The 16,511-nt window shown below is 38.5% G+C and overlaps 1 protein-coding gene across 1 annotated transcript in view; it reads left to right on the top strand.

Annotated features, from left to right (window-relative positions):
* LOC122801191 (multiple epidermal growth factor-like domains protein 6) overlaps window positions 1-16,511 on the top strand; it is a gene marked incomplete at its 5' end in the record, with an annotated part of 1,094,182 nt that overhangs the window by 169,607 nt on the left and 908,064 nt on the right. Inside the window, one exon of the mRNA XM_044070750.1 lies at window positions 536-658. Within this exon, the coding sequence (XP_043926685.1) occupies window positions 536-658 (123 nt within the window). The remainder of the gene's footprint in view (window positions 1-535; window positions 659-16,511) is intronic.

Here is a 16,511-nt window from a genome sequence, read left to right as displayed (position 1 = left end):
CATATATATATATATATATATATATATATATATATATATATATATATATATATATATACACACACACACACATATATATATATATATATATATATATATATATATATATATATATATATATACACATACATACATATATACACATACACATACACACACACACAGACATACATACACTTATGAAAAAGAATAAAGAATTCCAATATTTATCTGTCTGTCTGTAGATACAGACACAGAGGCACCAGCACTAGACATTTGAGAGATCTCAGCACCTAAAGCTTGCCAAATTTTAACTGTGACGAAACTATAGAAATGATAACAAATTCCTAACATACATAACAGAGTATTTTGAAATTTGAGTGCTGGTTTGCATCATGAGATTATCTGCTTGATAGGGCCCCAGTCTATGAAAGTACAAATGTGGGAGAATATTGGTAATTAAAGAATAGTTTGTTGTTCACATACTTAAAACTGCTTAACGAAATGTTATTGTTTCAATAGATTTATTTCTGTTTCCCTCGTTTTGCTCTTTCAGATGTTGATGAGTGTACAGTATTGAATGGAGGCTGTCAGCACACCTGTGTTAACACTCAGAATTCTTTCCATTGTGAATGTGACCCAGGCTATAGACTTCATACTGATGGTCGTACCTGTATAAGTGAGTAAATGTTATATTGTTTAGCCACACAGTTTTGTAACTGAATATAGCTCATAGCTTCGAGAGAAATAATGTTGTAAAGAGTTTTCCACTTGCATAATATACTTTTCATGGCTTCCTTTGCAGACAATATTATTTTGTACCTGATAAAACCAGTAAAGGACATCTCAGTGCTGTGGAACATCTTGAGACAGTTTCATATCTTTTTTGGACAAACACTTAATAAAGATAAAATAAAGGTTATAGCTACAAACTATGTACATACACATGAATTTATCCAGCAATATCCATACTTAATGGGAATATGATAAAATGAAGTATTTAAGAGTATAGATGAAAAAGGATTCTGTGGTGGCCCCTAAGTCTATGTAGGAAGAGACTTAAGAAAAAATAATATAAAAACTGGGAAACGGTAAGCTCTTGTTTATGGATAGCAAGAAGCAAACAATGAAAATGTTTTTAGTCTCCAGTTTTCTATACAAGAAAGATATATTTTTTTAATCAGAGAAGTCGTAATAAAGAGTGGAAGGAATTTATCTGGGAGGGGTAGAGGGCAAGGGTTTAGTGGGATAAGTTGATACTTCCAAAAGAACAAGGTAGTTTATATTTTAGAGCTACACAGTTAAGGCTCGTATACATAACACAAGCAGAAAGCTATTATTCAGAGTGGAAAGGGATGAGGATGAATTGGGGAGAAATGCAAGAAATAAAAAGAGAATTGGGATTTGTTTAATGCAGATCCTTAAAGAGAATAACAGCAGCCATATAGAATCTCATTTCCATAAAGTAACAAGAACTAAGCCAACTCAAGAATGGAGAAAGGACATTTTGCTGATAGAGTTAACTGCAATTATGGGTACAGAGAATAGACAAGAGGGGGCCAGAAGTTATTGGACAAAAATGGCAAAGGAGCCAAGGTACTGAGAGAAAATAACTACAGATGGAAAGGTAATATTATGGGAAGAGACCAAGAGGACATTTGGACTGCAGGCTAGAAGCTGCCTTCCATATCAATGATTGATATTGGAATATAGTCAAAAAGAAAGGGATAGGGAAATCCTAAGTGAAAGATCTGCTCTGGTAGAGTTTTTAGTTGAATCTAGAACAGAGGTTCTTAAAAAAATGGATAATCGGTAGGGCATATAACTATAGGAGTCTGTCAGAGGAGGTCAGAAAAGATTAGGAGGGAAGACTGGCTAAGCAATTCACAAGGAAACAATGGGGCGACTAGTGTATGGCTCCCAAGCATGCAGCAAAATCGAGACGATTTAGGATTTTTGCTTGAAAGTGCTCGCTTAGGTATTTTTATACCCCAAGCAGACTCCAAAGAAGTTTTCTCAGGTAGATGAAAAATGTTTGAAGGTGTGATGGGGAAGAAATAGGTAACTGGGAACATATTTGTTTTAGTATAAACTGTTGGCAGACTTCAAAAATACCCTGCAGAGTGTACTGTCAGAAACTGAGTGAGAAAATGGGCATAACTAAGAAAATTATCTTTTTTTTTATTTGGAATACAAGATCTGAATTGCCTAGTCATAGTAAGGCCTTGCTCAGTTTAATTCTGGTGACTGACAAAAAAAAGCAATTACTAGAAATTGGAATTCAAAGTCTAAATCAACTGTATTTGAACTATTGAATATTGTAACAGAGATAAAAGAGCTTGAAGATGGATCTTTAGAAAAGGGTAGGATCAAATTACATAGAAAAAGTGAAATTTGTGGAAACAACACATGGAGAATAATGTTTTGGAGGATGAGTGACATTTAAGGAAAGACAGTTTATGTAACATTTGATTGAAGATAGATAAAAAAAGATGAATAATGTTTGTAACTAGGACCATGTTCATATGGTTTGTTTTCTTTTATACAAAGGTATGTTTTCCTATGTCTTAGTGATAATTCAATAAAAGTGTTTTAAAAAATATGGAGCTATACTGATGATGAAATTATCATCATGGAAAATGAATAAGTCTGGATCTAGCAGTGGGGAAACCTGGATCAAAAAGTAAGCCCTGTCACTTTACAAAATGGAAGGAGCAATATGTGTACTAAAATCATCACAATTTGTCACTGGTTTATTGATGATAAAACAGAGTCACATACATATCCTGGACTAGCTGAAACCTTTTGTGTACTTCCTCTGTTTCAGAAGAAGAAGAAGAAAACATCTTCCTAGCTAAGCAAATTAAAGGAAATCTTTAGTACTTTTTGATAAGTTAGTATTCTTTTAATGTGGTGCCCTTTTTAAATGTAATGTTTCTGTGAATCATTTTCTCTTCTCTGAACTTGGGATTCAAATCCTAATGTTGGTGCTTTAGTCCAAGTAGGGAGAGAATGTTTCAGTCATAATTTACTAAATATGTCTCCATATAATATTATGGTTTGTAGTTTAGTATGAAATGTGGTGACTATTCTAAAGCAGTATGGGTGGCTGTAGTTAAACTTATATTTGCATCCGGTAGCTCACTGTTTTCTTGTGTAGAAAATCGAAATAAAGTACTTCAATATATTTCCAGAAGTCTTTGTGCTATGGTACATAAACTCTGGTTAAGGTAAGTGTACCCCAACATTGTAGAATGTTTCAGCAATATTTTTATATATTCTGAAGCTTGCTACAATTGCAAGAACATGTATTATTTTATAGTAATGCACTAATCATAAATGTGAAATGTATTTATTTATTTGTATTTGTTAACTCATCTACATGGTGCTTTCTCAGACATCAACTTGAAAACACTGCTTGGGTGACTTGCTCAGAGTCAAATAACAGGAAATTGGAGGATGACGGAATAGAACCCACAAGCAGTACCCACCCAATTAACAAGCAAATAAGTTAAAGATTTAACTTGATGCACATAAGTAATACATACTTTGCATACATCAAGCTATTGCACTCCCCCTATGAAAAACTGATACACAGTTGGTAAAAAAAGAACTGTCCATTCATAACCAGTCGAAAATGTTTTACTCCATTCTTGCTATACAGATTATATTAGTTTTTAATGTTCCATCAAGGCATCATTTCTGATCTAATTAAGGTGTGTCTTTTTGGAAGTTGTCTTTCATGGGTATAAACATTTTTATTATACTTGAGACAAATCTTCTTGTTTAGGCACTTTCACTAGCCTCATTTCAGCTGTCCTGTTGCTTTGGCTTATTTGCATTAGGAACTGTATTTGCAAGGTTGTTCCTTTAATGCATAAATATGTATCTTTGAGTTATAGTTGTTCCTTTGATTTTGACACAATTTTTTTGGTTGCAGCTAGGCTATTTGCTCTCAGTTTGGCTTTCTCACTAGTACGTCACTGTTAGTTGTAGCTGTATATTTATATGGCTTATACACTTCAATTTACTTCTCACTACATGTTTCCATCTATCTCATATCCAGGTAGTATGTTAATTATCAGGAAGGTTGAATTCTTAGTTGGCATGGAGGCTATCCTCCATGTCAGTATTGACTCAAGTTACATTTGAATCATCTTCCTTCTGACAGTAGTGATTCCAGACTGAATTTGCGTTCACTTCCATCTCAACCTCAACCTTACTATACTCAAAATTACTTTGGTGTTGATAATTTTGATGCCAACCTTGTTTGCAGTACTGATAGTTCTTTAAAGCACTACCCTTTTGTACCTAAACACCAGCTTTTATTCTTTGTTTTGGTATCAATCAGTGTTAATCTTGATAAGACACTTTCTGGTACCAACATGTGATTGACTCAGTTTACCAATGTAAGTCAACATTCAAGGTATCTATATCTACGTATCTTTATTGCCTGCATAGGTATCAGTTAAAAAAATCATTTCTGTATGCTTTCAGCTTATGTTAGGATCACCTTCATTTTCTTTTTTTGAGAGAGCAAGTGGACCATATTTATAATCAGTTTACATCTTTTCTCAAGCAGTCTGTCTCTGTGTGAATATCCTAGAATATTCAGGAGTTTTTTCTTCAGTTTCGTCCTGAATAGAAGACAGCACTATTTCTACATATTCCTTCTCCTGAAGTTCAGTTTTTGTATCTAGCAGCTTCTCCTGTGTTTTAGAGGGAGTGTTTGGAAAATATACATGAATATATTCACATTTTTGTTCCTACGTCCATGATTGCAGTATCCATCAGATATGTTAATTTACAAATCTCACTTAGTGATAGTTGAACAGCTGGATTTTCTTCCTTCTTGTACCCTACTATTTAATGTACGCTGTCCAAAGAAATTATGTGCAGGCCTTTGTGCCAGTATATCCTTGAACTTCCAGCCTCCTTAAGATCCTGATCATAGGAATTAATTCCAAGTCTTTCTGTCTGAGTGTTTTTTCCTTGCCTCCCCTTCTTTTTCTTTCCCACATTTAATGGTAATATTTGACATATACACACACAGATATGCAGATATATATATATATATAGATATATATCTGTACATTGTATGTGTATATGCATATATATATATATATATATATATATATATATATATGTGTGTGTGTGTGTGTGTGTGTGTGTGTGTGCGCGCAGACATATTTCTTGTATTTATGTTCTGTTTTGTATAGACAAACTAAGTACTTGTTAATAATCACCATCACATTGGTTAATACAAATTAGTGGTGATTAATCTAGGAGTTTTCTGCCTTCACATGCCTGTAATCTTAGGCAGGCAGAAGTACAGTATTTGTTTTTTTCCTATATGAATGACTCAGGCTTAAATTAGAAGGAATAGTCATTTATGTTCTTGGCAACTACCTTTTAGCATAAGCCAATCTACACCTGCAGATTTGTAGGTATGGTCATTTAAATAGAACATAAGGATAATGTGCCATGTCAGGCCCAAATGTAATAGATTATCACTTCCAAGCTTAATAAGAAGGTGGGGCTGGAGAATAATAAAGAAAAACAGAATCATCAAACTAAAAAGAAAAGATCAGGTTGACATGAAAGGTAACAAAGAGTGAGCAACCTGGTTTGGCAAAAACAGGGAAGCAAACTTTTAATCACAGACTTTAACTATAATACAGGTTGTGACGATGTGAGTTATTCCCATCTGTGCCAGGAAGAATAGGGCAGTGCATGTGTAACATATTCCAGAATAGTTAGCTGGAGTTTTGTAGTTTTGTAAATAATTTTCTGTCATTTGACTATCACACTGACTTGTACAGGTGCTTATGTTCAAAAGGATTCAGTAGTGTTATTATAACTGATTAAACGTTTATTGTTTGAACAAATAAATCTATAGTTTTCAAATACTGCAAAAGATCTTAGAAAAGTTCTGAAATTGTTCTCTAGAAGAGTCATGATCAAATGTGATGTCATTCTATAACCAGCACTAAGGGGATGGAACTGACAGATCAGCTTGTTTTGTTTTCTTTGGAACCTGATATAAAGCAAACAAAAAATTATGGTAGTTATCACAGTCAGTTCAGTTGAGTTCAGTTAGATCAGCATAAGTGGGAAGAATATCACCTTGTCTTGTGGAAGTAAGCAACTCTGCATCTAATCTTGCTTTGCTATATTAATTAAGATAAGATAGGGAATCAGTTCTTCTTTAGATAGTCAGGAATTACAGTGAGATTAGCTAAGTATTGATGTTCTTCGTGTTTCACTATTGCAGTCATCACATATGGGTTATCCCTGCCAGGGTAGCCCTCGGTCTGACCTGAATACAAGAGCCTTAGTATTTCTGCGTCGGTTGCTGTTGCTTCAGGACTCGCATCAGGTCTTCAGCAGTATAAAGTAAGGCATTCAACGCCATTACATCAGTCTTTCTTGCTGTGGAGCCTGAAGCAGAAGCAGTTCGCATGAGCGCCAGTCAGCTGCTATCTGAGTTTCATCTACTGATTTGAAGCTGAAGTCTTCTAAAGCTAAGTACCCCATTGGGGATCCTTTTTTCGTGCACTAACCGATGTCAGAAAAAGTTAACAGTTGTCTCGCCTATGGAAAGCAAATACCACACCAAGACTTTCATTGTTACTGCACCACTTGTTTAGGGCCAGACCATGATGTCCCCCTGCTGTTGCTTCTGTGCTTTGTTCAATGCCAGAACTATCCATTGTCGAGCCCGTATTGTAACTAGATATTTTTGCTTACAGTCCTCGAACATCGATATGGCTGTGGTAAGCCATCCAACAGCAGATCTTCTGAAAAATCGTAAAGATAAAGACAGAGACAGACCGCACAGGTCCAAACCTACTGACAATGCTTCCATTAAGCTAGTCATCAGTTCTCCGGTCCTCAGTGAAGAGCTTTCGCAGCACCTGATGTACACTTCTGTGGATTTGCAGGCCGCTACCGAGACACTTTCAGAGTCCGGTATGCCGCAAAACTCTTCTTCGACTAAGAATCCTGTGGTCTTCTCTACCTTGGATGGGTCCCGAGCTGCTGAGCAGGCACTGGCTTCCGTGGAAGTCATTCGCACTACCAATTCTCGACACAAACCGACTTCTGTCACGACTACCTTTCTTTCAAAAACTACCAAGTTTCTAAGGCCCAGGGTACGAACCACACCCAAGAAACCGATGAACCAATCTTAGGCACCTGCTTCCTTGCCTCAATCTCAAATGCATAAAATGGCAGAAGACCTTATCATGCTGATCAGGGGAAGCCCAGCTACTCCCTCCAAAAGGAAAATAATTCTGTCTCCTGTAGTTTTGTCTGAACAAGAGTCAGATTACTCTGATGCATCTGAATATGAAGACATGCAACCCCTCTCTACTTATGAGGATTCTGATGCAGAGGATTCCCTCCCTTCCGCCTCTCCCCTAGAGGATTTTTCCTTTGGGGAAACCCTTCATACCTTAAGGAAGCATTTCCAATGGGAGAGTCAGGACTACCCTCAGTCTAAAAAGAGACTCTCGGAATTCTTAGATATTCCACAGCACAGACCCTTGGCCATCCTCCCAGTCCTGGATGTTGTGGAGGATGTTTTCCTGGAATCCAGCTTGACTCCTGACACCCTCCCTCCTGCACCCAAGAAAACTGACAGGTACTATAGAGTCCCTGACTCCACAAATTTCTTTTTAAAAATCCTATAGCTAACAACATGGAAAGCCTGCCCCCAAGAGGGTCAGGACTCACTCCACCAGAGCAGCCTCCACCTCTGCAGCTTTCCTCAGAGAAGTCCCCACCAGGGACATCCTGGAGGCTGACACCTGGACATCTGTTCACACTTTTGCCAAAGCTTACTGCCTGCCTCTCTTCTCCAAATCCAGGGCAGGGTTTGCCTCTGCAGTCTTGCAGGGCATCCAAGCCAGCCCCTGGTTTCCTTGACTGCCTCCATCCATTTCCTCAGCTTTGGGAATCAACCCAAATTTGATGACTGCAACAGTGAAACACAAAGAACATAGTACAGTTGTGTACACTCGTAAATGTAGATGTCAGAGTGTATTCATTGTTGCAGTCCTGGTTTCCCACCCTCCACCCCCCTTGTGTCTTTCTCTCTCTCCTTCTTTACTTCTCTTACTCACTCCTTACAGGGCTATTGGTATCTATGTTTTACTGGTGGTGTTTTTTCCACCATAACTTAGCTCCCTACTTAGGGGCTTCTGACAGGTTAGGGCAAGAAAAACTGATGTAATGGCATTGGCTGCCTTACTTTATACTACTGACAACCTGTTGTCAGTCCTGTAGTAACAGCAACCAACGCAGAAATACTAAGCCTCTGGTATTCGGGCCGACTAAGGGCTACCCTAGGAGGGATAACCCAAATGTGATGACCACAGCAGTGAATACACTCAAAAATCTACATTTATGGTAAGTGTACACAACTGTACTTTTTTCTGCATCTGCTTGAATCTGTCCAACTGTGATATTTGTATTTCTCCTGTGATTATAACTATGATGTTTATTTCACTTAAATATTTAATGATGTCATGTTTTTTATGTTACTATTTATTAAATGTTTTATACTTTTTATTATGACTGGTCTTTTAGAGATTACTTTTAACATCTTGACAGTACTTTTGTTTATTCTAGTGACACCTTGGCACTCCAAAAAGCCTTGCTGCTTGGGTTACACTCTGCCATGTATGTTAGTATTGATTTTATTTTCCATCATTGGATACACTTGTAAGAGCCTGACAGTGACTGGCTGGTGGCAGCATTGTTACCTTATTGTCTGGGCATAAGGGGGCACAGCTAGTAAGCCTGTGCCCACTTTTCCAAGGAGTGTATGGGTGTGAATATCAAATACTCAGGTGTGGTTGTATCAGTCACTTGTAACTGCTCTTGGGGGAAATTGCGCTTAAATTACTGAATTATTGAAATTACTGCATATATCCATCCCTGTTTTATTAATGGTCTCTCACTGGTGCCAGTGGTGAGGACTGAGAGTCTTTGATTATTGGCCTGGGTAAAGATGGCCTGTCACGTAGGTATTTTACTGAAGAAAATGGCAGATTTATGTCTTTATAAAGAACCCAACAGAAAAAAATTCAGTTCCTGTGCACTACGAATCAGTGCAGAGATTGACTTGTCCACAAGAAGGGGTAAAACAATAATAGGTACAGGCACAGAAAGTCTAAGAGAAAAGGATTATGATAACTCTAAAGATCAGTATGCTGGAAATACCTCTGAATTTCAAGGTTCTGTAAGAAATAGAGAAGCTTTTCCTTAATCTGATTATTAGTGTACCGGTTGCCTCACTTGATCTCAGCTTGATGGGATGAAGTCAGTTTCTCAAAGGGGCCAAGCCTTAGAGTCCATAAGGAAAGTGGGTATTAAAAGGCCTTCAATTACCCTGTAATAACGCTAACACCTGTAGCAGAGAAAGGGTAACTGTCTGGACTGCCAGTTTGCTCACTGTATTTCCATGGGGCAACTAGAAATATAAAAAAAAATCTGAGGATGGTAGGCATGTGAAATGTATGCGTGTGTGTGTGTGTGCCATATAGTTTAAATTATGAGTAAAAACTGTGCTCACCTATAGATTAATAAATATAATGACCACCACACATCATGACCTGTATTCCTTTTGACAACATGTTCAGATTATGATACTTTTCCTATCTCTTTTTGTCAATTTTCTGTTTTATCATCCAGCCCCACATTATGGATTAAAACTATTTTGTGGGCACACTACAAAGTATTATAGTGACAGTTATACTGATACAGTAGTGACAGTTTCAGCAGTGGAGATGTCCAGTTTTTCACATTATTCCCTTCCCAAAGGATTAACTCTTAACCCTCAGATGTCTGGATGTGTTTATGCCAATATGCTGGCACTGGTAGTATAACATTTAACTATGCTTATATCCATGGTTATAACATACTGTCTGTTTCTGGACTGAATGCTAAATCCTGGTCTCTGGCCTGACTCCTCCTCTGTAGCCTGAGGGTTTGCAACACCACCTAAAGCCTATTTAGCCTTAATTTCTGTGGCCTAAGGTATATTCCATAATTATATCTAAATCTTTTGTTTGTTATTGAGATATGGCTGTCTTGGTTACACTTCACTCTTTGCACTTCCCTATGGCTAGTTTTTGTGATGTTTAGCAGTTCAGTATGTTTAATTAGCATTTATATGCCATTATCTCCAATTTGTTCTTATCTGTACCTCATAGACTGTTTCTTTCCCTTCTTCCCATTGTCAGGTATCTCACCTAATGTTGAGCTGATCTGTGACGGATGTTCTTTTTCTGATCTGCAGTAATTAGGGGCATCATTCAGAAACAAATTCATCCCCTGTCATAATGATAATAACAATAATAACAGTAATTTGAGATCACTCATTTCCCTCAGTACCTTTGTAAGGTATGTTAATGTCCAGTGATCTCCACTTGTACTTATCCTTGGAGAAACCACCTTTATAGGTATTTGATACTAGGACTTGGGACTTTATCCTATGACTAGAGGAAGATGGACCACTTCTGTCACTTACATGAAAGTTATATACTTAGTATAATGATAGATGTGCAGAACCAGTTCAGTCTTCCACTATAACCCAACGTCCTTCACTTGGCCTCTTCTGATGTCTAGAAGTTCCTTCGGTGAGCCTTGTTCCTTTAAGGGTTCTTCTTGCTTGCTGAACTTAAATGCTGGCATACAGAGATCTGTAGAGGAATCCCTCATACAGGGTGGTGGGTAAATGGGAGGAATTTGGTATCCTAGGAAAATCTTAGTTGACATGCTGACAGTGTCCTACTTGTGTTGGTGGCTATAAGTAGAAGTTGAAGTTAGTCCTACATAACTATTGCTTTGGTAAGTGCATAACTTTTGTTTTTGACAATGCCATGTCTATAGGCTGTGTGGTGGCCTGTTTGAAAAGTTTATCACTGCTCTTCTTCGGATGTGAGACTTTGCTAACTTGACTAGGAAAGTATTGTATTTTTTGGATGACTTTCTTATCATTGGAAGAGCAAGGTAATATATGGTATGCTGTCCTTCCAGACATTGTGGAAATAGGTGTACCTTTGGCAGCCAGTAAATTAGAGAAACCTCTCAGAATGATAATATTTTGGCATATTGTCATGGGCCTTTAGGATGCCAGGTGAGAAAATCAGAGCTTACATAACAAGACTGAGTTCATGCTAGGGGAAAAATAAAGCCACGACTTGGGAGATCATGATTTCCATGGGTCCTTGTAAATTAATTGTGGGGGAGTAGCCCATGGTAGAAGATTCAGTAGCTCTTTATTCAGGCTATTAAAGGGTAAATGACACATGCATCACAGAGGTGGAATACTGAGATGGTTAAGAGAAGACTTGCTGGCCTAGAAAGAGTTTCTAAAAGATTATAATAGGGCCTCATTTTGTCAGGTTGAAAAGTAATGAATTTGGCTTTTACACAGGTGCAACAGGAGTAGTACATTGGGGGGGGGGTAGTTTAGAAGTCCTTGTCTGAAGCATTGGGGTTAGTTTGGTTTTGGTGTTGTTTTGAGATCCATAGATAGCCATAGATGAGGGAAAGGTAGTCCACACAGCCTACCTGGACCTCGCAAAGGTCTCCGACACAATACCCCACTCTGGCATCATAAATAAGCGTACTAGCTTAAATATTAACCTATATTTCACAAGATGGGTTGCAAACCGGCTCAGGGATAGAACTCACATGGTCAGAGTCGCGGGTGCCATGTCCAACTCTAAACCGGTTACAAGTGGCGTCCCACAGGGCTCAGTCATGGGACCCCTCTTGTTTGGTATTTACTTCTCTGAGGTACAGGCAAACCTGGGAGGACTGTGGCTTACCAAGTTCGCAGATTATTGCAAACTGGGAGCCATAATAGACTCTCCAGCTGACACAAGCATCCTCCAGAAGGGCCTTATGGAAACAGATACCTGGTGTCAGAACCATGGCCTCAAGCTAAATGCCAAAAAGTGCATAGTCATCCCCTTTGGGAAAAACAAAGTGCCCACAAACTACCACATAGGAGGTAATCCACTAAGTACTGAAGAAGTAATTAGGGATCTGGGGACGCAAGTAGATAGTAGCCTCTCCTTTGACAATCACATTGCCAAAGTGGTTAGAAAAACCTTCTATATAGCTCACCTAATCACAAAAGGGTTCACATCTAGACCAAGAGAGGTCATTGTGCCCCTCTACTCATCGCTCATCAGGCCCATAATTGAGTACACTGCCCCATTTGGGATGTACCTTACCCAACACCTGCAACAACTGGAGAGACCTCAAAAATACCTCAAGAGGATCTGGGCCTCAAACTGATGCCCTATGCAGCTCGACTAAAGAAGCTCCAACTCTACTCAGTTGCTTACCACCTACTCAGAGGTGACCTCTGCCTGACATTCACGGCCATGTCTAACCCGGAACTGTTGGACATGCTCCACCTCAAGAAAACCAATTCCATTAGATCTACATGCTCCAGGGATATAAACCTTAGCACAACAATAAACAGGACATGCTGGAAGGATAGATTCATATCCCAAAGGCTTCCCTCACTCTGGAATAGAATCCCAGTCCATGTTAGACAGAGCCCCTCGCTGACCCTCTTCAAGAGAAATCTTGAGTGGATGGGTAATCGTAAATTGACTCCTGGGATCACTTCTATGGCCCTGTTGGATAGAGACTCAGGAATCTAGTCTAAAAGGGAGGCGAAAGCCAACATTCTGGCTAGGCTTATAAATGCCCTAGAGCAGATAGCCTAGTACCTACCTATGAACCTATAAATGAAGGGGTTTTAATTCATGCAGTCTAGCAGTACTTATTGCTTTGAACAATGTGTATCTTTGTTACAGTTTTTTTGGTACTGAGACAATTATTATTAATTATTCAAAGTTTAGCATGTTTTCTGCTAGGCATTTCTTAGATAAAGTGAATGAAACTGCAGATAGCTTATTTCATTTTCTGCGCAGAGATTTTGAGCATTGGCACCAGAAGATACCGGTACCAAACACCTGACTCAGAAGAACCATGAGTGATTAGAGAGTGGAAACAATTGGTAATTTAAAGAATTGTGGGCTGCTGCTAAGTAAGAAACATGCAGCTAGGTGTGTAAGATGTTTAAGGCTTTTGTGCAGTTATTACCCCAGCAACACTGGTGCCTATTGCTGAGGGAAAGCTGATGTTGAGATTTTTATCATACTGGTAGGAACAGGAAATTCCAACACAGGATTGTTGAGAGTCCAAATATTTAGAGCAATCCATTCAACTAAATAATTTTATTTATAAAAACAAAATAGATCCAGTTCCAAAACCTCCTTCTTTATATTGATTTTATTGGGATAAGTACTTTTGTCATTGTAAACGTCTTCAGATCCATTTCTTACATCTCATCATGCAGTGTCCTGTTATCTTTTCTAAGAATTTCCTGACAGTAAAATCACTGGATTTTTACATTTAAAATTGTGGAAGTAGCCTGGCTCTTTGGCATAGAGGAATGGAGCCCTAACTATGACCAATATATCCCATTCAATGGGGTTTGATTAGTAGCACTTGAGGAGCCAGGCATGGAAGGGAGAGATGTGAAGGTGCATTGTCTACTTATCTCTACCTTGGAGGCAGGGGATGGCTGCATGCATTCATAGCTGTACTGGGCAGTGCAGTCTCCCTTGAGCAGACTGAACAGCCAGTCGCGCATCCTTCAGGAAGCGGGTCAGAACTACTGTGAGGAGATGTCCTCCATAATAAGCTAATTGCATGCCCCTCCCTGGTGTTTCACCAGGTGCACACAGGAAGTAAGGTAGAAAAAACAGGAAAAAAATATCAAACCACCTCTGATGGTGGTTGAATGATGGCCCATCTGAAATGACACTCCTGGTGATGAGAAATAAATGGGCTGATTGGACAGAAGGGGTGAGTGAAGATCAACAGACAGTGGGGATAAAAAAAATGAAAAAAATTACAGTGCCATAGTGGTTAAAAACCTGACGTTTATGCTGAATGTGGAGGTGGTGTAGATGTGTCTGGCATTGTGGTTTGATTGTAGTCATGCAGAAATTCATCAAGTCAGTAGAGTTAGAGGCTGGTGATGGTATGGAACAGTTTCCCTATTTTAGAAGTTAGCAGAATCTTCCTGTTTGAAGTATCAGTTTTTTATTTTTTTCTAGCTTGTTTATATTTATTTCTTAAATGTATCTCTATTTTTTTAGGTGAGAAACAAGGTTTGTCCTTGCATATTTTGACAACGGCTTATCTTTTCCTAGTATAAGAAATTTAAGAATGTTTAACCCATAACCAAAGTCCAAAATAGCACCGAGGAAGGCAAAACCGCAGTCCATGAACAAATAGTGAAAAACACTTCTTTAATATATAAAACACATAAACGCATAACTCCAGTCACCGTGTTTTCATCCACAATACAAAGACTTCAGATGCAATGCATCCCATATTACCTTTCTTTTATAATCCCATCAGTTATCTAATTAAAGCCATTTCAAACATCAATGTGTCCTTAAATTAAAACAAACAAATAAATAAGTACATACTTTAATAACATTTCTGATTAAATAATTATAAGTTTAAAAGTTTTTACCAGTTTGAGTAAGTCATATTATGTGCAAACCAGGTCTTTATAACAGTCATTAAAAATATTTGTATTATTAGTTCTTGTGCAAACTATAAATATACATTTTATAAAAAAGTAATATAAGGGCTCCCTCTAGTGACAAACCACCACCATTATAATAAAATATCTTAAATAAAAAAAACATTACTTCAGTATTACATGTTTTAAAAAAACAATATATTCACTTCACATCACAATTTTGCAACTCTCAGTTTTAAAAGGGGGGCTATAGAGATGTTCTCATTAAGACTAGGGGGAACACTAGCATGCAGTGTTATTTGCCACCATAGTTCCCTATACTCCATTTTTGCATTAGCTACACCATTAACTTACTATATAGTGCAGAGCCAGTCCTGTGATCACTGTGGCTATGCAAATGAGATGTCACATCATTAGCATTCCCGAATAACAAATAATGCACTAAATGTAGGAAATGTAAACATAGTGTAAGGACCTACATGTTTATATATATATATATATATATATATATATATATATATATATATACACACACACACACACACACACACACACACACACACACACACACACACACACACACGCGTGCACACACACACACACACGCGTGCACACACACACACACACGCGTGCACACACACACACACACACACACACGCGTGCACACACACACACACACACGCGTGCACACACACACACACACACACGCGTGCACATACACACACACACACGCGTGCACACACACACACACGCGTGCACACACACACACACACACACACACACACACACACACACACACACACACACACACACACACACACACACACACACACCTACCTTAGCAATGCAAGGACCAGAATTCAGAAGTGTTTCCTGTTAATGGCTTGAATGTTACTGTATCTTGACTGCAGGAGCATTCAGCTTTCACATTCTCCCCTCTTTGTTATACACCTATTGAGGATGTGTCAGGGAGCAGTGACTTAAAAAAAGGGTTGCAAGTACGTCGACTGTTGTAGGGAAATGACAGTCATACCATTTCAAATGCTGGCTTAAATGACCACTGTTACTGGCTATTAGTAGGAAAGATTTTTCATATTTAACAGAGTACTATAACCATTGTTAAAGATACCATGTGGCATGAAAATAGAGATAGAGTTGCAATTATGAAAGGACAGATAATCAATGGATGCACCACACCGAAAGAAAGGGTTACATCTGCAGTGACTGCAGTCTTTAATATCATTTGAGTGCATGCCTGTGCAATACCTCTGTGATGCCCCTGCACTGGCACAGTAATCAAGAAGCCTCAATCCTCACCAGTGGCAACAGCTGGGGACATAAACACTGGGAGGATGATGAGTACACATGCAGTAAAGTGCAATTTCCCTTAAGAGCACACATACATCACAGTCAGTCTTGGGCTGGTTTCTCCTTCTTTCTCTAGAACCCCAATAAGACTCCCCACTGGCACAGATATAGGGTTGAGATTTCAGCTGAGTGGCCAAGCCAAAACCTTCAGCACCCTCTCTGTCCAATGAGTGCTTCATGCCCATGCCCTAGTAGCTGACGCACAAACTCTTTCAGATTTGATTTACATACAAACACACACATAAACACTCATGGGAAACACTGGCACAGGTTTACTACCTATGCCCCCTTCTGTCCAGACTATAAGTTAGTTCCAGCTGCCACCAGCCATCCTTCATCAGCTGCTCTAAGGCCCTTAAAGGGTGTCCAATCCTACTGTCTAATGTTACTATTAATCCAAATGGTAGTCTGACCAAGAGCAAGGCTATTTAGAAGTGGCCTGTACAGTGTCACCAAATACATATGCAAGTACTCTAAGAGCTTAAATATGTCTCACAAATATCAGCCACAAAGATAGGTTTAAATACATTTAATAATAAATAATGGTTGTTATAAACACAGTAACTCC

Source organism: Protopterus annectens, chromosome 4.part1 (genome assembly GCF_019279795.1).
Source record: "Protopterus annectens isolate FY-2018-M chromosome 4.part1, PAN1.0, whole genome shotgun sequence".
NCBI classification, from domain to species: Eukaryota; Metazoa; Chordata; order Ceratodontiformes; family Protopteridae; genus Protopterus; species Protopterus annectens.
This window is presented reverse-complemented; position numbering and strand designations above follow the sequence as displayed.